At 39.7% G+C, this 21523-nt stretch overlaps 1 protein-coding gene and 1 non-coding gene across 8 annotated transcripts in view; both read right to left on the minus strand.

Annotated features, from left to right (window-relative positions):
• Positions 1-21523, minus strand: part of DOCK10 (dedicator of cytokinesis 10) — a 244890-nt gene that overhangs the window by 75998 nt on the left and 147369 nt on the right. For all 7 annotated transcript variants that reach the window (XM_054700111.1, XM_037524147.1, XM_037524149.1 and 4 more), the window contains exons 8-15: positions 16370-16553; positions 15024-15109; positions 14619-14702; positions 14369-14524; positions 7335-7556; positions 7028-7150; positions 6723-6805; positions 1333-1455 (exon numbers count right to left, since the gene is read on the minus strand). In XM_054700111.1, the coding sequence (XP_054556086.1) occupies positions 1333-1455; positions 6723-6805; positions 7028-7150; positions 7335-7556; positions 14369-14524; positions 14619-14702; positions 15024-15109; positions 16370-16553 (1061 nt within the window). The remainder of the gene's footprint in view (positions 1-1332; positions 1456-6722; positions 6806-7027; positions 7151-7334; positions 7557-14368; positions 14525-14618; positions 14703-15023; positions 15110-16369; positions 16554-21523) is intronic.
• Positions 8147-8253, minus strand: LOC119256370 (U6 spliceosomal RNA). Its single transcript, XR_005127711.1, has one exon. It is a non-coding gene; the product is annotated as a U6 spliceosomal RNA (small nuclear RNA).

A 21523-nucleotide genomic window follows, 5' to 3' on the forward strand; every position in this document is an offset into this window, starting at 1 on the left:
AATGTCATGCTTCATTGCATGAGCACAAAAGTAAAGAGGAAAATGAATTTCTACTTGAGGCTGTAGTAGCCTGGGAAGCTTGGGGTGGGGGCTTTTGACCAGGAAGTCTGAGAATTTAGAGGTGAGGGAGAGCGCCCCATGTAAGGAGTGGTCTTGTAGGATCCCAAGAAAGGGATATTCGTTTATGGCCTCCTTCCAGGTTTTACTTTTCACCTTTATTTTGCTTTCAAAGATTTATATTTTGTCCTCCTTCTACTATGTAGATAGAAATATATCCCCCTACTGAAGGCACAGAAGATATTAATCATGCTTGTTTCATAGTAATGTATTTTATAATTTTATCAAATTAATTTATAGGAGATTGTTGATTCTTAGATGGGAGAGATGATTAGCATTTGGGAAAGAGGCAGAGGAATAATAATAATCCTGCATGAATGAGGGGACTTAGGTAACTCATTCGTCAGGAAAGATCTTATTATTATCATGAGATGTTGAATGTATGGCAACTCATTGAAAAATGTTGGGGCTTTTATATTTTTCTTCTTTTAGCACTGACTTCCATCATCCTTTCCAGAAGCATTTGAATGACAGAAATAGTATGAATTACTGTATTCACTGCATTTCTTTGCTCTACGGCGTTTCAAAACGTGATTCTAAAATTCCTTAACACTCTGCTTATTGAGAGGTGCCCATGTCCCCTTCTCTTGAATCTAGACTCTATGACAGCTTGACAGTGTATTATTTCAGACAAGGCATGGGGACAGCTTCTCCTTTAAGCAACTGGCAGTGATCACTTTCTGTCCTGTGGGACACTTACTCTTAGAACCCGGTCACCATGCTATGGGGAAGCCAAAGGATCTCCTGGAGCTACTCCCTTGAGAGGCTTCCAGGAACGAGAATGTTGGTCTCCAGTCCACAGTCCCAGTTGAGCTCCCCGTCAACAGCCAGCAGCATATGCCAGCCGCCACATTGACATTGACCTCCCCCAGCTGATGCTTTGCGTAGACGTGACCAACTTTCACCCATCTGTGCTCAGACCATGGATTCAAGAGCAAAGTAAGTGATAATATTATTTTAAGTCACTAAATTTGGGGGTGGCTTGTTATATAGCAACGGATAACTAAAATACTTCACACTCCTTCCATATAATTCTTGCAAATGTATCCTGGTGGTGTCATTTGGGCATATGTGTGGTCATCTGCACAGCAGCTGCTTTCTGGGGGAGTTTAAACATTTGAGAGTCAGGAAATCAAATGTTATTTATGCAGAAGTAACACATCAATCAAAAGTAATACTGTACTGTCAATTTAAAGAGTATATCAAATATCCTACCTTCTATAATCTGATACCAGTTTCAGGAGATCCTCTGCTGAAATCTTGCTACTTTCTTGTCTATACAGTGGTGAAAATCTTGAGTCTCTGTCCACATTTCCCTGGTTGTCCTTAAAGACTGATCTGAAAAACAACAACAACAACAACAACAACAACAATAAATTTCTTTGGGTATCTGGATATTTTTATGGGGGTGCATTTATAAGGTGACAAAGTTGATTCAATTTCCCATTTACAAGTTTAGAAATCTGAGAACTTACAAAATGAAAAGACAAAACACTTCTTCAACAAATGTTTTATTTACACATTATCCTTGTTATCTTTATTTTCTTGTTTTAAAGCCTATGTCTACAGTGACAGCCTCTCATACTAGAACTACATTTATTTATGTCACACATTTAGTAATTGACATCAAGACTTTGGAGTACAAGGGACTAGAGAAGAGTAGCAACACTTGTCATTCTTTTTCATCTTTTCCTCAAGATATCTTAGTCCTGAGAAAGCCAGGATCATTTCACTTTGGGTAGTACCATTAGAATTCAGGAAAGGGGCCTCCCTGGTGGCCTAGGGGTTAAGTCTCAGCGCTATCACAGCTACGGCCTGAGTTCAATCCCTGGCCAGAGAGCTGACCCACATGGTGCAGGATACCTCTCCAGTCTTGCTCCCCTCAGCAGTGCATTTCAGTAAATCTGCCTGTTCTGCTCCCACTCTTTCTCTGGTGAATCCTCTCCCACCCTGTACCTCTAGCTGATACCCAAGTTCTTCTACATAAGGAAAAAAGAATTACAGGAAAGGGATGGGGTTGTATATGTGGGTGTAGAGTGCGATTTGAAATATCTTCATGGAGATAAATGTCCTAATCTTTAGGACAGATACAAAGATAAAATAGAGAATACTTGAGTCAGAATTCTGTATTAAATAAAGAAAACATGTTTAATATATATAGTCATATTTTACCTTCCTTGATCTATTTCAATGGAACTACAGAGACTTGGTTAGAATACTTAAGTTATTTCCATCCAGATGATACAGTAATGTCAGACAAATACATTGCTGACAGGCAAGTGCCCAGCATGCTGACAGTCAGTTTTTCATCCTCACAATTCATCATACTGTGTCCATCAAAGAAAATTAGACCCATGTGTGATTGATTTTTCTTTAATGCTAGAGAAATGCTGAATTTTTATTTCTTTTTACTTAAGGGCCTTCCTTAGAATATTTTATCAATTTTCAACCAAAGGTTTAATGCACAGGCTGAAATGGTCATTTAAATGGATTGGCGCTTCAGTGTCAAATAATATAGACAAAGGGCTGGGAATTTATCAGAATGGTATTTTTAGACTCCTTCAACCTTTCCATTTTTTTGTGTTAAGTAGAAAGTGAAGGTTAAAAAAAAAAAAACAAAACAGTCCCTCTACCAAATGATACTGGGGAAACAATGACAATATTTAATGTGAACATACTTTTTACTTAAATATTACATTGGGCTTTTGTCTTTGTGACCTATTGACACCAAATGACATGTGTCCCAACAAGGGAGGAAGCTCAACTGAGCAATTGTTTTCTTCGTTAACTTGTCACTTCAAATATAGTGCAAGATGTGAGTTGCAGGATTCATTTTTGCTCTTCTCCATAGGTCTGTCCTGGAAATTCCTCACTTGCAAGAATGCACAGTAAAGAGAATGAGGATCCCAGCATCATGGAGATGCTGCTGGCAGTGCTGGGTGTCCTGCTCGGTAAATGTGCTCACTGGACAGGGAAGTCAGGACTGACTGTTCTGCACAGATGACTACAGGATGGCCGGGACACTGTGTCCACTTCCAGCAGCCAGTGGAGCAATGATCTGAATATCACGAGGTTCTCAGAACCAAGACAGTGGAAATCAAAAGAAGAAACATTCTGTTTAGCCTCAAGCAAAAGAAGCCCAGGAGTCCTCGAGGGCTTTGTTCATAAGCAGTGTGAATAGCTGTGATGTACAGAATGAATTAGACCTTTTCTGTGTGTCTTAGTGGAAGACAAAATGTAAAAGTAGTTGTCAGGCAGCTTAAACATACTTTTAAAGAATGAATTATGGAATCATATGAGCTACAAAAAGGCAGAAGGAACCATGAAGGATGCACTCGAGTTTCTAGCCCTGGAAAGATTCAAACAGAGGCTGGACAAGCATTTCTCGGGGATGTGGCTGTCAGTCGGAGACCCTAAAATAGCAATTGCTCTGTGTGCCTTCTATAAGGGTGTAGATAAAGGAACATATTTTTTTTTTTTATTTTAGTCTCCATTAGTTTGAAAGAAAATCCAGGGTTGTGTGCTGGTTCATTTAGAATGTCACATGAGACAGAGTAAAAGAAATTACCTGGCATACATTAAGGGCTCTGAAGAGTCCACTGAACCACACAACACATCTGGAAGGGTTGATTTCTCCCAAATGAAAGTGTGTAAAATACCCCCTATAGCCATCTGGATGTGTTCTCTTTACCTACCCCAAGGATAACTCCTTTTTTTTTTTTTTTTTGGCTGTAAAATGACACTACAGCTGGTGTGAAAAATAAGAACTTGCTCCACATTCCCTTTGGCAGAAGCACTCAAAGTGATGAGTCTTTGTGTGCTTTCTGCAGGTGAGATGATTGGATCACTCTGGAAATGTGGTCGTAAGCTGAAGTGTCAATTCTACGCCTTGGAGTAGCAGTTGATTATAAGAGCCAATGAGGTTTAGGGTACACTCAAAGCTAGACTTTGAGACTGACTGCTATCTAGAAAACGTATGGGAAGGACATGTATCCAGAGAATCAGCAGTGTCAATAAGGTACACAGGTGTGTCATTAAGGTATCCAGGTGTGTCAAGAAGCTGGCACATGTCAAAGTGACATGAGGAGCAATGAGCCTCTGCTGATTCGATTGACATTTATTTGAAGCAGTTTCCACATTGTGAAGGGAAAGTTAAAGTCTTCTTTGGCTGGATCTTGTATCTTTATGTGTATGGTTTGATACTCCCAAGGCCGGTGTGCGATCTATAGGACTCTGCTTCTGGTGATTTTCTCAGTTGCTGGAGGTACTTATGCAAATATAAATCATATATTTATACAGGTGGTGTGGGAGACTGTTTCCTAACCTACAACCAGACCACTGGTCAGGCACTAAAATAGCATGAGCTTGTGGGTTTCTGGCTTTCCTGCCCAGATATAATTACCTCAGTCATCTGTACAGGTGTCAGGTCACTTAGAAATTTCATCTTTCTTTCAGCATATTTTCCTAGACAACTTCAAAGAAAGATGGTTCCTTCTTTTCCTAGCAGTTCAGTTTCTTTCAATAATGGGTAACATTTATTTATGTCTCTCTCTGACAGTCTTCTTCACTGCCCCAAATTTACCTGCAAGAGGACTTGTTGCGGTGACTATGATCTCCAGAGGTGACTTAATACAAATCACAATTAGAATCGTGACTTCTCATAATGGCTATTTTTTTTAAACAAATTATTTTTTTTATTTATGCATATAAGAGCTCTGGCACAGGCCAGAGGTGTGAGGGGGTGGGGGCGGTGACAAGATTCACCAGAGACAGAGTAGGGAACAGAACAGGCAGATTGACCAAAGTACACTGCTGAGGGGAGCGGCGGGCGAGCCAGGAGAGGTCTGCTGTGCCATGTGGGTTGCTCCCCAGCTGGCTGGGAATCGAACTTGTGCTGCAGAGGCTGTGGATCACTTCATAGGCTGCGTCCCAACCCTGTACCACCAGGGAGGCCCTCATAATGCTATCTTTTATTGGGTTCCTGTCTGTGCTCATTCAGCTGTGCAACAGTCAACCAGGTATTAGCATTCCTTTGTTGTATATTTTTAAAAATTAGGCAAAGACAATCTGTACGTTCTTGTCTGATATCACTTGGTCAGTAAATAGAGTTGAGATTTTGCACGTAGGTCTAGCTCCAAAAAAGCCGCTGTCTAAGCCCTCAGAACAATGCTGGATTCTTAAGAGAAAATGTGTACAAGACTGTGATTTCAATATATCAGAATATTTCCCCTTAGCCAGCAGGCCTCTTCCTCTGCTTGCCCCAACAGGTTTTCGGGTGGGAATAAAGTTGATCAACATGAAAATAAATTAGGCCAGTGAATTATAACAAGTTATCCACTCTCTGAACTTTATGGCAGTTAAAATCAATCAGATTTGTCATAAAGCTCTCTGTATATCTAAATAACATCTTTTTCAAAGAGAATATCCTAGTTGAACCTGTCAGAAGAGAGAAAAGGAGAGAAAGTGATATTTCTGATCTCTTTTATGACAAGTGCTTTTGCACTAAAGTAGCAATTACCGCCCTGGAGATGGGGGCTGTTGGCTTCCCTGTGTAGGTGGGAACGTTGAGAGCAGAGAGGAAACTTGCCCAAAGCTGTATGTAGCCTGTGAGTGGGGTGCGACCTGGACTGTGCTTGCGAAGCCTCTTTCTCTCCCACTCCAGGGTCACCTGAGGACAAACTAATTCCCAGGGACTGTATGAGTCTACTCACCACGTTTCCCCTCCCCACATCTACCAGTCCCAACTTTAAGGAACAGCCTCAGATCTGTAATAGATATTGGTGCGTTTACTCTGGTTATGCCCATCACTGGGTACTGTGAGATCTGAAAAAAAGCATAACTAACAGGTTTTCTCTGCCCTCTAGATTGTAAAGTCCCTGCCATTGGGACAATATTATCAACATTCAAATAAACAATAAATAGGCTGATTCATCTTTTTTTTTTTGTTGATTTGGCTTGTACACTGTACACTGCTGACCCCTTATGTCCATGACAGGTTCTTCCTTTAAGAGACTCTTCTACTAATACAAATGCAAAGCTATTGAGAGGGACAACAGTAATTCAGCAGATTCAAAAAGTAGAATTTGCTCTTTATGCAGATGTTACATGTCTAGGAGGATGATTCTGCAATCAGCACTCATATAACTCAGCACTTCATCACAGTCAGCTGGCATTGATAAAGTTGGCATGCTAAGCAGCACCAAAATCAAAGAGAGCTTAAATGATGAATTTAATGGTTTCATGAGGACATCCATATATAGAGCTCTATGCATAGATGAAAACATGCAGATGCATAAGAAATCATAGTGTGGACCACTTGCTCTCAGGACCGACTGATGGCAAAGTACCTGATAAGCAGTCACACATTTGATTTGATCCTGCCAGGAGCCCATAACATAACCGGTCATGCCCACACTACTACGAGTTGTCTCAATAAATTGGTAAACCATATATCAGGGGAGTTCAAGGTGTTTACGAAGACAAACACATGAGCATTCTTCTAGATGTTGGTATATTAAAAAAATAACACAAGGGTGTTCATATCAGAAACTTCTCATCAGAATATAAATGCATTTCTGTTCCACTGGTTGCAACTCTCAGCCTACCTCACTGCCCAGGCAAACGGCATCCGGTATTTTCCCAGCTTGCTGTAGAACTGCCTGTTGGATTTTAGTATCTTCTGTGCACACTGAGAAAAAAGATAAAAATATTATTTAGAATATCACCTTTCACAAATTGCAGGTGTATACAAACCAAGAAAATCTATACTTTGAAAATTTCCTGGATATTTGTTTCACTACTTTGTGACTATATCAAGAACAATGTGGATAAAACTTGTTAAGTCATCAATCCAGTATGACTGCATTTCTTGAAAGCAACAGAAATGATTTCTAGAAACCTCTGGATGTACCTTGTTGGAGTCAGGGTTCTTAATATAAGGCTCAGCTCCACTCGCGATGCTTCCTGTCAGCACTTTCTCAATTTTGGCCACGAGAACAATTTCAGAATGTGGATTGCTTACAGAAAATATAGCCTGAGGGCAAAGAAAACAACAAATAAGCATTCAGGAAACCAGACTGAAGACATTTGCAAAATTCCACTGTCTATAAAGAGCAGCTCTAATGGAATTTTTGGGGGGATGTTGCTATTTTTATGTAATTGGTAAGAACAGTGGAATAAGAATTTTCTGTTTCATCATGTGGAAACCCAAGTGCAACCTGCTTTGGAAATTTCAGCCATTCTTCTGGAAAGCCCCTGACACAAGGCTCCTCCAATTGTCTGGGAGTGACAGTGTCGATGTTCCCATTTTCCAAGGGCAGAGAAGCCCCAGACAGCATCTGCCTGACGGTCGTGTGGTTTAGATCCATGTGGAAATCAGCAGAAATCTTCCTGCTGTCTCTGAGGTCATAAAGGGCCACACTCACAAAAAAAGGCTCAATCTGTAGGAAACAGAAAAAATTGGTAGTTTTGACATAAAATCATTACACATGTAATGGCTTCTTTAGTAGATTATTTAATAAGATGGTAGATAAAATGCTACCATGTATATGTAGTTTAATATTTCTATGTACAATATAATTATATATTCTATAATACATCTTATAGAGCCTAAATATATCTAATGCATACATCTATTTTATTTTATTTTATTTTATTTTTTTTATAAATTTTATTTTTATATTCCCCCATACAATTGCAAACCCCCCATTCTGACCCCAATCCCTCCCCTCCCCCCCACCCCCAAAAAGTGTCTCTGGTTCATAGTTTTTTGTTGATTTTGATTTTCACTTTCTTATATTCATTTTCCTGGTCCCTTATTTAAGTTTTCTAGATTCCTGCTATGAGTGAGACCATCCGGTATTTTTCTTTTTTTTTTTGGCTTATTTCGCTGAGCATGATCCCTTCCAGCTCCATCCATGTTGCTGCAAATTGCATGTGTTTATCTTTTTTGAATGCTGAGTAATATTCCATGGTGTATATGTACCACATCTTCTTGACCCAGTCATCTATTTTTGGGCATTTGGGCTGTAAAAATATGGAACGCTTCACAAATTTGCGTGTCATCCTTGCGCAGGGGCCATGCTAATCTTCTCTGTATCGTTCCAATTTTAGTATATGTGCAGCCGAAGCGAGCACAATGCATACATCTATTTTAGATGTAATACATCTAATCCAATCTAATTTGCAATTGGCCCTTGAGCAACATGGAGGATAAAGGAACCAACCCCAGTACAGCTGAAAATCCACATATAACTTTGAGTCAGCCCTCTGAAGCCACAGTTCTGCATCTAAAAATTCAATCAGGGCCTCCCTGGTGGCGCAGCAGGTAGAGCGCAGCGCTGTGAAGTTGTCCGCAGCCTCCGTGGCGCTGGTTCAATTCCCGCCCGGCCTGGGGAGATAGCCACATGGCGTGGCAGACCTCTCCTGTCTCGCCCGCTGCACCTCTCAGCAGTGTATTTCATCAGTCTGCCTGTTCTGTTCCTTGTTCTGTCTCTGGTGGATCCTCTCACCCTCCCACGCCTCTGGCCTATACCCCAGTGCTTGTATAAATAAATAAACCTTAAAAAAAAATTCAATCAAGCAACATCCAGGAATACAGATCCCACAGATAGAAAAAAAACTGTGTCTAAGTAATCAGCTATCCAGCAGATCCCACAGTTTAAGTGCATGCAGTTTAAGTGCATGTTGTTCAAGAGCCAACTGCAATCATACAATATTCATATATATTATATTAAAATATATGCTATAGTATACATTTATAATACATACTTATATACGAAAAATAAATTGCATATATAATATTTATAAGAAAGCCCCCAGAATCCTTTCTTCCAGCAGGTGCTGCAGATCCCAGTACTGTATTTCACTGGTTTCTTCACTCTAGATTATTGCCAAATATTCTTTCTTTTATTGTACTACATGCACGATTTTGGCTTTCTGGTTATTTCCTCTACACTTTTAAAAAATACTGCCATCTCATGTGCCGTGCTGCTTCCTCATATTCAGACATAGAGCATACTTTTTTGGGCAGTTACATCCCACACAAATATTTGATTTTTACTGTTCAATATATCAGGAGCGTCATAAATGCATCTACCCCTCCAATTCAGATGCCAATTGTAAACCTGTCATTCTGGTAATGGTATGTTGGTACCTGCTGGTTTTCACCACTATAAAGTCACTGTATTCCCTTTAGTAAGAAATTAATTTATACTTTTTAAGATGTAGTCTGAGATAACCCAATGTCCTGCTCCTCATCCAACCAGACCCACACTGATAACTCCTGCAAGGATCAAGGACCATCGTAAGGTCCTTCTCCTGCATTTATTTACTCATTCATTTATTAATAAAAATGCAGATTAGTGCAGATTAGACTATTTCATTCAATAGCTTCCAATGCCTTCTATTTGAGGACCATTTATAGTGACCCTCAAACTGCCCCGGATCTAGCTAACGGCACAATCTTCAAGGTAACGCCTGTATCTTAATGGCAGGGATGCATCATTTCTTGAGCACTTCTTTACCCAGTAAGATAGTCTAGGATTATTTTGCACATTCCCTGCAGATTTCCATAAAGCCCAATTCCTTTTAGTGTGGGTGACATTCAGAAACCAAGATCTGGATGTTTGTTGTGCTCATTTTACTGGAATACACACACACTCACACATATACATGCACATGATAATCAAATTTCTAACTATTTATCTCCATCTTTACATGGATATTCATTAAAAATCTTCTGATAGTTCCATTTCTTTTTTTTTTTTAAGATTTATTTCTTTATTTATACAAGCACTGGGTACAGTCAGAAGCGTGGGAGGGTGAGAGAATACACCAGAGCCAGAGCGGGGAACAGAACAGGCAGACTGATGAAGAAGTACACTGCTGAGGGGAGCAGCAGGCGGCAGGAGAGGTCTGCGTGCCATGTGGGACCCTCCCCAGGTGGCCAGGGATTGAACTGGCGTTGCAGAGGCTGTGGGCAGCTTTGCAACCCAGCACTCAACTGCTGCACCACAGGGGAGGGCCCTGATAATTCCATTTCTATTCCAAATCTTCAAGGGTTCTTTTCAGCCTACCCTCTACTTTATTTATATTTCCTCTACTAGTATGTGATAATCATCTACTAGTGGAAAACTGAGCACTCCGTATCACTAGTCTACTCATTTGTTCAATTTTCTTACTGGTTGCAGTAACTAGTCTCCCAAGCACAGAAGCCATCTTCTCTACCTGCCTCCTTTGCACCTCCCTGTCCAGTACCCATGTCCTGATAGTCCCAGGGAATCCCACCTCGGTGCCTCCACATGGCCTTCTCCTCACAATGCTCTGCAGCTCTTGGGTACTCACCCAACTCCTAGACTCTGTGACTGCCCCTGAACCTCTCCCCAGCAAGGAAGGAAGGAAGGAAGGGGACAGACATAAAGACACGGAAGAGCCAAGGATCAGAGCATTAGCATGAGATGAGAGTGGAGACAAAAACTTAGAACATACTTATAGGAGATGCCTTTGAGAAACATCAAGGAAGGGTTTGGAAATCCATTGAGTGTGTGTGTCTGGATGGCTGAGAGGGGTTCACAGGAGCATAAAAAAAACAGAAACTCCCAGGCTGGGGGATACAGGGACTAAGTGGACAATAACACCATTCACTAAATTATAAGATGGAGATACAAAGATGAATTCCATATGCAACAAAGAGAACCATCTGCAGGACATTCCAGAGGCAGTTGGATATATGAATTTTGAGTTCAGTCAAGGAAATTATGCTGGAGATTTGGACCTGAGGGATTTTTGCATGTGGGATCCTGTTTAAGTCGTGAAATGAAAAGAAAAGAATCAAATGGCATTCTGGGCAATAGCAACATGTAAAAGAGGGAATGGAAAGGGAAATTAGGGAATGGAAAGACATTTAAAAACACTATCATAAAAATTTTAAAATGCTGCTGAGGTATCATAGAAAATGAAGAAGAAACATTCAAGACAGTTTTCAACTATGAAAACATCAAATGCAATGGAGAGTAAATAAACTAAGAACTGAAATAAATATATGCATCTATAATTACATACATACATACATGTATAATTATACACATATATATGTAATTACATGCGTGTATACATAATTTACTACAGACTTGTAAAGATGGAATATGCTTATAAAAAACCAACAGTTCTACTTTTGTTTATGCTGCTCAATTTTGAATTGATCCTATCACCTGTCAGTATTGTGTTTTCGTAAAACCACTGTATACACTCAAGCTGTGGAATTGCTGAATGCTTAATTGGGATGTCATGTTCTTTGAAATGTAGCTAACTTATAACAATAGTGTTAGCTGAATTCCTTATTATTAGCAATACTTCTTAGCTCTCTTTCTGTTAATAGAATTAAATCATATAAGATAGAATTACACATGAAATTCTATAACTTACTTAAAACAAAAGAAATAAATTTTATATTTTACCAATTTAATTTAGAAAAGCTCTTGGCTTGTGGTAGTGGTAGTCATCCACGAGTCAGAAAATGCAAAAATTAGGTAAAATAACTTAGGTAAGGAACTCAAATATACTGAAGGTCAAAAGAAAAAGACTTATTATTTTTTCCTCATTGTTGCTTTTTGATTTTCATTTCTGCTTAGTGAATGGAAATAAATTACATGCTTTGATAATCCATCAGAAATTAAAGCCCACATGGTGATTCACCTATTTCTTCCAACCCATCTTTTTTCAACTTAAATGTCAAATCTTACCTTTCGAACCACTGGCTTTTCATAAGCACTCATTTGAAAAGCAGCCCAAAGCCTAACAGATTGAGTCATAGATTTCTTATGTTTAGAATTCTGTATTCTTGTTTTAAAAAATACAAAAACATGAAATTTTCAATGAAGTTCTGCTGCAAAACAGCTTTATGAATCTGGATTTTTGGAATCAATTCCTATTTTCAAAGAAATATTTTATATTATAAAACCATCAACATGAATTTGGCTTTCAATCTACGGAGTAAAAAATTATAGGTTGTCAAACGTTTCCTCATCATGAAAAAGTTCTTTCAAGGAAGATTTTTAGAAATTCATTCATTAAATACAGTAGAGGACTTTCCAGTAACTTGGAGAAATATTTCAATTAATTGAAATACAAGCTTTCTAAATTAAAAACAATGAATTTTAAAACATCTATCTTCATACAAATGTGTCATTGAAAAAAACAAAGATTTTTAAGAATAACACCAAAACATAAGAAATTGAGCTCACCTAAGACTGTTTCATTAGCTTTCTATTTTGTTGATAATCACAAGGAAATTATTTTTTTTGAAAGTACTTCCCTAGTTTTTAACATTGCATCAACTATAAAATAGAATGAAACAATATAGACATACAAAGCACTCCCAATAACTAACCCATCTGCCCTGACAGAAAAAGACATCTGGAGGGTTCTCTGAAAGTGGATGTATCTCACCTGCCTGGCCAGACTGGCCCAAATAAAATGAGCTGTGAATGTGGGTTTTAGAACAAAGAAAGGAACCCACATGGATGAGTCCATGCCTCTGGCACTGCAATGGAAACCTACTACCTTTGAGTTACAGTTTCTAAATTGGATTTGGAAATCACAGTAAAGAATGCCCCCCCCCCAAAAAAAAAAAAAACACATTTGATTTTATTTAATAAGATGATCAGTGACATTACCATTTGGTTTACATTTTCCTGATATTTCCAAATAGTTTCATGAACCAAGTTTCTAGCAGTCTCCCGGGTCCCTCGCTGGCCCATGTTTCTCAGCTTCGCGTCGCCCCTCCTCACAGCTGGCCCTTCTCTCCTGTATCATGACCTGCCCTTTCCTGGCTTATCTCCACCCATGGCCCTTCCTTCTTAGTTCTCTTTAGTCACTTCTATTTTTATTCTTTAAAGATTTGTTCCTGGCTCCATCTCTATGTGCATAGACATTTCTAGATGATTCCTTCCAGGTTACCGCCCAGACTAAATTTATAAATTTAAATCTCCATTCATGCATTCCCTTGAGTTTCTCATGTTGCATTTGAACCTGCCCAAAGGACATGTGTACCTGGGACTCTAATAGGTCCATCAAGCTTGACCTGTCCATAGTGGACTTTTTGATCTGTGTCACCCAAGTCTGTTCTTCCTCTTCTCTTGTCCTCTTACTAAATCGCACTACCAGGCATAGGAACATTCAGACAAAAGCCAGGACAGAGCCTTGGCTTCTTGACCCTGTATCCTGTATGTCCAGTGTGTCAGAAAAACTTAGTTCAAGTCACAAAACATCAGGCAAATCCACCCATTTATCTCCTTCTTCCTCACCAATCCTAGACCAAGTTATCAGAGAACTGTGATAGCTACTTCGACATGCTCTTGTTCCCCACAATCCATAATTCCAAAGGGATCTTGTAAATCAAAATTGCATCATTTTCTACTGCTTTAAATCCTTGAACTGCCTCCACTCACATCTACGATAAACCCAAACTCTTCACTCCAGCTTCCAAGACCCAATACAGTCTTACCTCCCACTGTTTCTCCAACGTCACCTTGGTCTGCCATTGACCTCACCATCTCCTTTCAGTTTCGAGAACTTGTCAAGACTTATCTCTCTCAGGGCATTTGCAATTATTTCCTTCTACCTAGAATGGTTTCCCCTGACCTGCCCTTTAATTCTCTCAGCATTTAGGTATCTGTTCAAACATCACCTCCCCAGATAGGCCTTCCATGATCATCCTATCTAGAGCAATCCTTTCCCCTGTTCCCCTGTGGCACCTCCTTCACTACTGAATAATTGTAAAGAATTTTGCCCAGCATGCAATTACTTTCTGTTCTTTTCACAAAGAATCTAATCTTCAAGAGATCAGGGAAATTTCTGGTCTTGTTCCAGTAAATGTGGGTCCCAGAAGACACACTGAGTATTTGCTGGAAAATGAATAAACTTAACTTTTGCTACTTTCACTTCTGCATACCTAGTGCACAGTTACAATCAAAATACTTAGAAGCTGCACTGTGGGGGAAGATTCTCACTGATGACACATTTCACTGCTAACTCACTTGCCAATAAGAATCTCACCTATAACATGAAAATATCAACACCTGGCATGAATTGTATTTCACAGATTTCAAAGGTACTTTCCACATGTTAGACTAATTAATATTTCATGAATACTTACTGTGCACCAAGCACTAAGTACTTTCCTTATATTATCTCATTTAATCTCCACAACAACTATGTCAAATAGTTACATTTAAAGAGTGATACCACTTACGTTGGTTATCGGATCATTTTCGTTCTCCGTAACGCATCCCTGAAGGTTGAAGTTGAGAGCTTTGCAAATGATCATGATTCTCTTGGCAGCTTTTTCTTCAAATGGTTTGACCACAGATTCAGGTTCTAAAATATCCTTTTTTGGAAGTTTCAAGGCCTAAAATTTTTTTCAAAATTTTACTCACAAACACTCATCATAAAAAGCAAATTTGAAATAAAACCACAACTACATGAAAAGAGCTCTGACTTACATCTATTTCTGGATCCAGAGAGAAGAGATTTAGCCTGTCCATGTTTCGAGTTGTTCTGACAGTCTCTTCAGTTTCTGTGAGGTACTATAGGGAAAATGGTGTCAGCTCTTTGTATCTGCAATTCCAGCAATTCCTGCCCCATCCCATCCATATGACCAAGAACTAAGTAGCCTCTTAGTATTATCATGTTTTAACATCATCTTGTGAACACTTGACAAATCTTATAAAAACACACCTTCATTTTTCAGTGTTGTCTACATGTTAAATAAAGCACATAGGTTCATCAAAGTTCTTAATTAGTTTCATAGTCTAAATCTTAAAGGAAAACATTTCCATCTTTGCCATGAAAACAATAACTGATAAGTAATTTAAATTATTTGCATAGTAAAATGTCAACTTTATTACTTTTGTGAAGTCTGGCTGGAGGCTGTTCTCTGAAGAATCAGTTTCTTCTGGTGTGGAGTCACAAGTTATGGCATTATCCAGCGAATCTTAAAAAGACACATCGTGACAGAATGAATAATATTCAAGAGACACACGTTTTTGTTGCCTGTAACTTATCAGGCCAGGTTAGATTTGAGAGCAAGAGGCCTTGGTTGCGCCCTGGCTCCTGGACTCACCTTGCTAGAGGCCTGGAAACAAGATCTTGGGAGGACCTTGCTGGAACTCTGTCCCGTGCACCTGAGAACCCTGGACCTTCACAATCACTGTGCTGATACTTAAGGTTGTCTTTACTTACTACTTAATCACTCTAAAGTTTTCTAATATAAGAATGTTTGACAAGTCTGACTTTTAGGTCATCAATTTAATACCTACATTCTAGCAGCAGGTAATTAGACTATGTAACCATTAATATTCATCGTTAAGTAATTCATGAATGCAAAACACCTACAGTGATGTGTGTATATATATCATATATATGGTGTAAACAGAGAGATAACTATACCATATACATTGCAATTGCATCAAAATCAACAATAATTTTCTTCCTAATCATCCCATGATTCTTTGGGATGATGAGACTGCTACAAATTAAAGACTGATTTCTAATGTATCATAGCATTGAGTAAAATGCCTTAAAATAGTTTTCTTTTGAGAAAAGCCACTGACTGCTGAAGGAGACCTGACTTCCGCAGAGCTAGACCTATTTTTTTCTACCTTTCTTTTTACCCTTTGTTTCTTCTCTGGTTCCCTTCTCTATTTCTAGAAAGAATTAGAATCTTAAGAGGGAATTAGACTGTGTAGAATAATATTTGTATCTTATAAAAATCTCCAATACCATAAAAATTTATAGAATGTTCACATATAAACGGATATCAGCAGGGTCTGAAGGCACTGATGAAAGACTACGTTCAGCCAAAAGGAGGTAATGCAGATTTGCCTCTATAGAGTAGTGTCCATGATTAAATGTAATGAAAGGCAATAAAATACAGTAAAAACCACCTCAAAGGTAGCATCCATCAGATATGGGTAAAGTTTTGATATTGCTGACAAATGATTCCCAACATCATTTGCTGGGAGAGAGCAAATCTGTGCCTGTCCACTCAAAATCGTACCTACATGTGGGGACCCTCACTCTTCAGTGGGGAACCTCATTCTTCAGTAAAGGGAAAGGTTTGGGAGTGATTTCCTGGAGCAAACAGCTCAGGGATGGACGAGCTGGATCTGATAGCTGCCAGAGCTACCAGTAGCTCAAATGAACCCAATACACAGGGCACCAGGGCACAGGGCGTGCAGTGGGCGGGCCTCACCCAGTCCCAGGTCGGTCAGCTCCGTGCTCCGCCTCCCCTGGAGGGGCCCCTCGGGGCTGATCTGCAGGATGCGGTTGAGGGTGTGGATCCATTCATCCATGTCTGACTCTGTCTCAGCTGCCAGCACAAAATAGGTCAGGTCGTTCATTTTCAATTCAAAGGCATATTTTCGTAGTCTGTTATTCTGTGGTAGAAAAAGAAAGACAAAGAACAGAATATCAGATGAGAAGTGTAAGAGCAAGAGAAATATTTTTTCATGGGTTTGGGGCTCCAGTCTTTGCAGCCACGTAGGTAGCATGAAGATCTTCCAAGGAGGACAGATATTTAGATGGATGGGAATCGTTTTTGGTTTCTTTCAGTGTTTGTACTCAAAGAGGTATTTTACTAGGGTTTCTGTTGACTGGATGAGCAATCATCCATGGGCTCAGACATTTTATCTCCAGGCCCCTTGGGTGAGTGATTTCCATATATCTTCTAGTAGCTGCTTTGAGCTCCACCTTTATTTTCTCACCTTTGTTCTATCTGCAGCTCACTCCAGTTACACTCAGACCCCGTCACATTCCAGAAGCCGCCCCTGCCAAGGCCACTAACAATGATGCTGTCCCTGGCCAGAGGACACCACTTCTCTGCATTTTCCCTGATCTTGCAGCAGAATGAACACAGTGGCTACGTGCTCCTTCTCGAAAGAGTCCTTCTCCGGTTTTCATGACCGCTTGCTATTCTGGCTTTCTTTCTCATCTTTGGGTGCCTGTTTTCTATCACCTCTTACTGGATCTTCCTTGTCTTGGGGACCCCAAGGCTCACCCCAACTCTGCCTTGAATTCCTTTCTCTCTTGTCCGGTCCAATGACTTCGGATGACGCCCATCAATCATGGTAGCCCGATTCATTTCTCTGCTCTGGCTTCTGCCAACCTCCAGACTTTTCTCTAATGTGACTTGTCTACTGTGAATTCTGTGACCAACAGAGGGGCCTGTTCCAGTTCTGGGAGTCGCTCCCTCCAGGTCTGAAGGAGCCTCTGGCACCCTACACACAGCCAGCAGTCTATGTGATGTTGTTCGGGTAGTTGTTTGACGCGTCTTCACTTTTCAGGTGCTGTACTTGCTCAGCTAAACCTTCCCCACTTTCTCAGGGCAAGGTTTTGCCCTCCAGAACATTCGTGACAATTTAGGATCATATGCTTATTTATTTTCATCTGTTTGTTTTGACCAATCTACATCTGCCCATGGCTGCCTCCATGAGGGTTGGTTCAGTTTTGCTCACCACTATATCCTGTAGATCCTGAACTTGAACAAAGGCATATTTTATGAATGCAACAGCATAAGCTCCTATTCTGGGGGAACTGACATTTGTAGGAAGAGATGAAGGCATGATCGAAAGGATGAACAATCCGGAAAACAAAGATTCTCTGTTGTGCAGAGAATGAAAATGGACTAATGTGATGACCTTTCGCTGACCTTTCACAGAAGGTGATGTTGGGAAGCATATGGAAAGTGGAGGGAAAATAAAAGGAAATCGTCATGGCAGTTTTATATAATCTTGCCATGAGATAAGGAATATAAATTCAAAGTGAAAACTTTCCCCAAAGATACAAACTAGTGTAATATATCTTGGGTTGGTGGTAAGAATGACTGAAGCTCTTCCATCTGTAATTTGTTCTTAGGTATCTAACTTTTACCTTCTTGTGCTAAAGCCTTTAGGGCAAGTCAAGCAAAGACCAACATTTACAAAAATTCAAGTGAGTCAAATAAAAATGAAGGGCCATGACATTCTAGAGACTATCACTCTACATTAGAATTGGGGCTAAATATCAAAGTATAAGATTTTTCTTGAGCACAGGATTGCTAGTCTTGGTGGCAAGAAAAACTAAAGCCTAACACCCTCCTGGCAATGTCCTCTTTTTTTTTTAGGATGTTCTGAGACTGTGGCCAGCGAACTTGTTGCTTTTAACTTCCACACCAGCACAATTAGTACTACCAATTTATACTAATGCTTGCATCTGTCTACCAGCCACTGCACTGTGCATTTTACTGTCAATATTTTATTTAAATCGTGTAACTACCCTGCATGACACATATTATTCATTGACACATGAAGACGTTTGGGCTGGGGGAAATTCATTAACTTGGGGTTACATGGTTAATAAGTGGCAGAGAAGGGAAATACTCTTTACATTTTAACACCCTCCAAGATGATCCAGGCACAAAGAACCTGCCTTCCCACTGCCTGTACTATCAAGCACCAAAGGGACAGTGGTGCCTGAGGTTTCACAGATTCTCTAACTGTTGAGAATAGACTGTGGACAACACAGAAGCATTTGGAAAAGTAAAATTAAGAAATCGATGGAGAAAGGACTGACTAAAAACTCTGCTTCTCACTGTGGAACTACATGGCTCAAACACCACTTTCTAGAATTCTCTGAGCACTAGCTCTATGTTTCTCTCACTATCTTTCTATTCCTGTGAAATATTATTAAAATATGTAATGTAACTTGTCATTTTAACTGTGGTGACTCCCGAGCACAGGCTGGCTTTTAACAGTCCATGGACCTCCGAAGGGAAGTGCTGGGTAGTTCCCCTCAGTGCCTGTGCAGGGACAGTGTGTGTTCAATGAGCCGCTGCTCAGTTGGTGCTTTGTGTGGGTGAAAACACACCCAGATTGTCTGATGGCCCAGGACGCGTGTCCTACTTAACCTATGTGATTGGAAGTGTGAATGGGAGACCTATGCCTTTCTACCAATGTCTTGAAGAGGTATGATATCAAGGTATAAAAATCCTGTTTGAGAGCAGAGCTGTTATGCAAGATGAGGACAATGATGTTCTGACAGAACCTGGTGTTCTATGGGGTGAGCTGTCGATCAAAGTGGGAACTGCATTTGGGAAGATCATCCTGGTTTCAGTGTACACAGAGTGGGAGGTTGCCAGGAGGCAGAGGCCCCAAACTGTAATGTGCAGAGGAAACCCTTGGCAGCCTGTTTAATAATGCAAATTCTTAAAAGCCACATTGTCCCCCAACTCCCTTCAGACACCCTCCTACACATTCCCTAGAGGTTTTCACGAGAAGCTGCAGAAAACCACTCTGACCCGCGAGGACATTGACGGCCTAAGGGCAAAAGGTAAGAAGGCTGATGGCTCAAATAAAAGAAGGCAAGTTTCAACAAAACAAAACAATAGGAAATAGAAATAGGCACTAAAGAAAGGACTAGAAATACTGAGTTCAAGGCTTGGCTTTTGCCAGGACATTGCTAAATGTCTGAGTTTAGCAAAATGTAAGCAAATTGCAGCTCTGGCTTAAGAACAAAAGAATCTGCTAAATTAATCTGATATGTTAATAATGCGGTCAGGAAGACATAAAGTTATGCCAAATGCTTCCATTAGGGACAAATAAAAAGTGGATTCAGCTGCTACCTATGTTTTAATGCAGATGCCAAGGAGCTAGTGAAATGTTAGAAAGAAAACATTACAAGACAGACACAAAACCTGATTTTCTAAGTTACTTCCTGTTGTTCAAATGAATTGAACATGGTTGCGAATGACAAAAATATTTTGAATTATCTTTTTAAATGTGAGCAAAGTATAAGTCCTTGTTTCTCAACATACAGTTATTCATAAATGAAATATATATTCTACTTCGACTTCTCAAAAGTCAAATACCTTCTATTTGGAGTGAAATAAAGCCAGCGGCAGCACAGAGAAGTGTGTGGGGGAAAATACTGAGACACCTAAGTGGTTTTCTATCTCATTCTCTATAATCTCCAAGATAATGGCATATAAAACAGCAAAAGAGAAAGGACAGAAATAGAAAATCAATGGGACATTTGGATAATCTTGAAAAGCAATTATTAAGTCATTAAAATGGTAATCAGTAGAAATCATCTTTTCTTTTTAACCCTCCAAATGTTCCTCTATTCCCCTGCTGCAGTGTTCTTCCTGCTCAATGCAACTGCTTTGTTCACTCACGCTCATGGGTTCATCTCCATGGCGTCACCGCTCGTAGGAGACGGTGTCCTCATGCCACATGACGTGTTTAATGAGTGGTGGCAACTGCTCTGTTTTACAGTGTGCATGAAGTAGGCACTCCACCAAAGCCACCAGCACCAAGGGAGGGCTGAACATAGAAGGAAGTTACCCTAACAAAATATCCACTATACTTCTTGTGTTAGCCTCTTTTACAGAATTCTGCAGGAGTAAAAGAAGAGCTTTATGGGGACTGCATCTGAGGGGGTGGGTGGAAGCAAATATTGTTTAAAAATGCACAATGATGTAAAAAATAAAAAAAATTAATTAAATTTTTTTTTTTTTTTTTTAAAAAGAAGAGCTTTAAAAGAAAACACTCAACATCAGGTACTGGTGGCCACCAACATGCAATCCTTTCCAGTCTCTGTATGCTTATTTTGTTCATTCACTCAGCAACGTTTTATTAGATACTTTCCATGTGCGAGGGACATAGAAATGTATGTACACAGCATACATAAAGAAATTTAGGTCAAGTGTTTACCCTCCTTGAATTTATATGCTAATGTAATGGAGTGTATGTAAACAAACAGACGGAAGTACAGCACATGTAATATATGTGTAATGTCTGTATAACATACCATCATGTAGTGATGTTATTCTGTTCTTAGAGAATCTATTGAGATTTGTCCCTCACATTTTATTTGCATGTCCTAGATTCTGTCTTTTTCTGTGCATCCTCCCACAGGCTGGAAACTCTTTGAAGAGATAAGCCATATCTTATCATATTTGGCTTTTCCCCAGTGCTTTGCACATAACAAAATTATCAACATATTTTTGCAGGAAAAAATCCTGCATTGAAAGCTCACAGCTCTACCTTCACAGAGTTTCTTCTGCCCAGAGCATTATAGAGGATAGATGTATGTTTGCATGCACATGTACCTACTTATGGATGACATTAAAGCCTTTCTTGGACATCTTTCTGAAATTTTGGAATTCTCCACCTTAAATCTTCTTTTACCATTTCTTAGTTCTGTGACTTGGGAAAACCACGCTGTTTTTTGGAGGTTTATTTTAATAAATGACAATGCATGTCCTAGCAACTGCTGTCAAATAATAAATGAGGTGGAGAAAATGACAATTGTCTGTTATTACAGGAAGTGAGATACTTTAGAGCCAGAGTTTGCTAATGGGAGGTAAGTA

Source organism: Talpa occidentalis, unplaced genomic scaffold (assembly GCF_014898055.3).
Source record: "Talpa occidentalis isolate TD23 unplaced genomic scaffold, MPIMG_talOcc4v2.1 talOcc4.3, whole genome shotgun sequence".
Taxonomy (NCBI): Eukaryota; Metazoa; Chordata; class Mammalia; order Eulipotyphla; family Talpidae; genus Talpa; species Talpa occidentalis.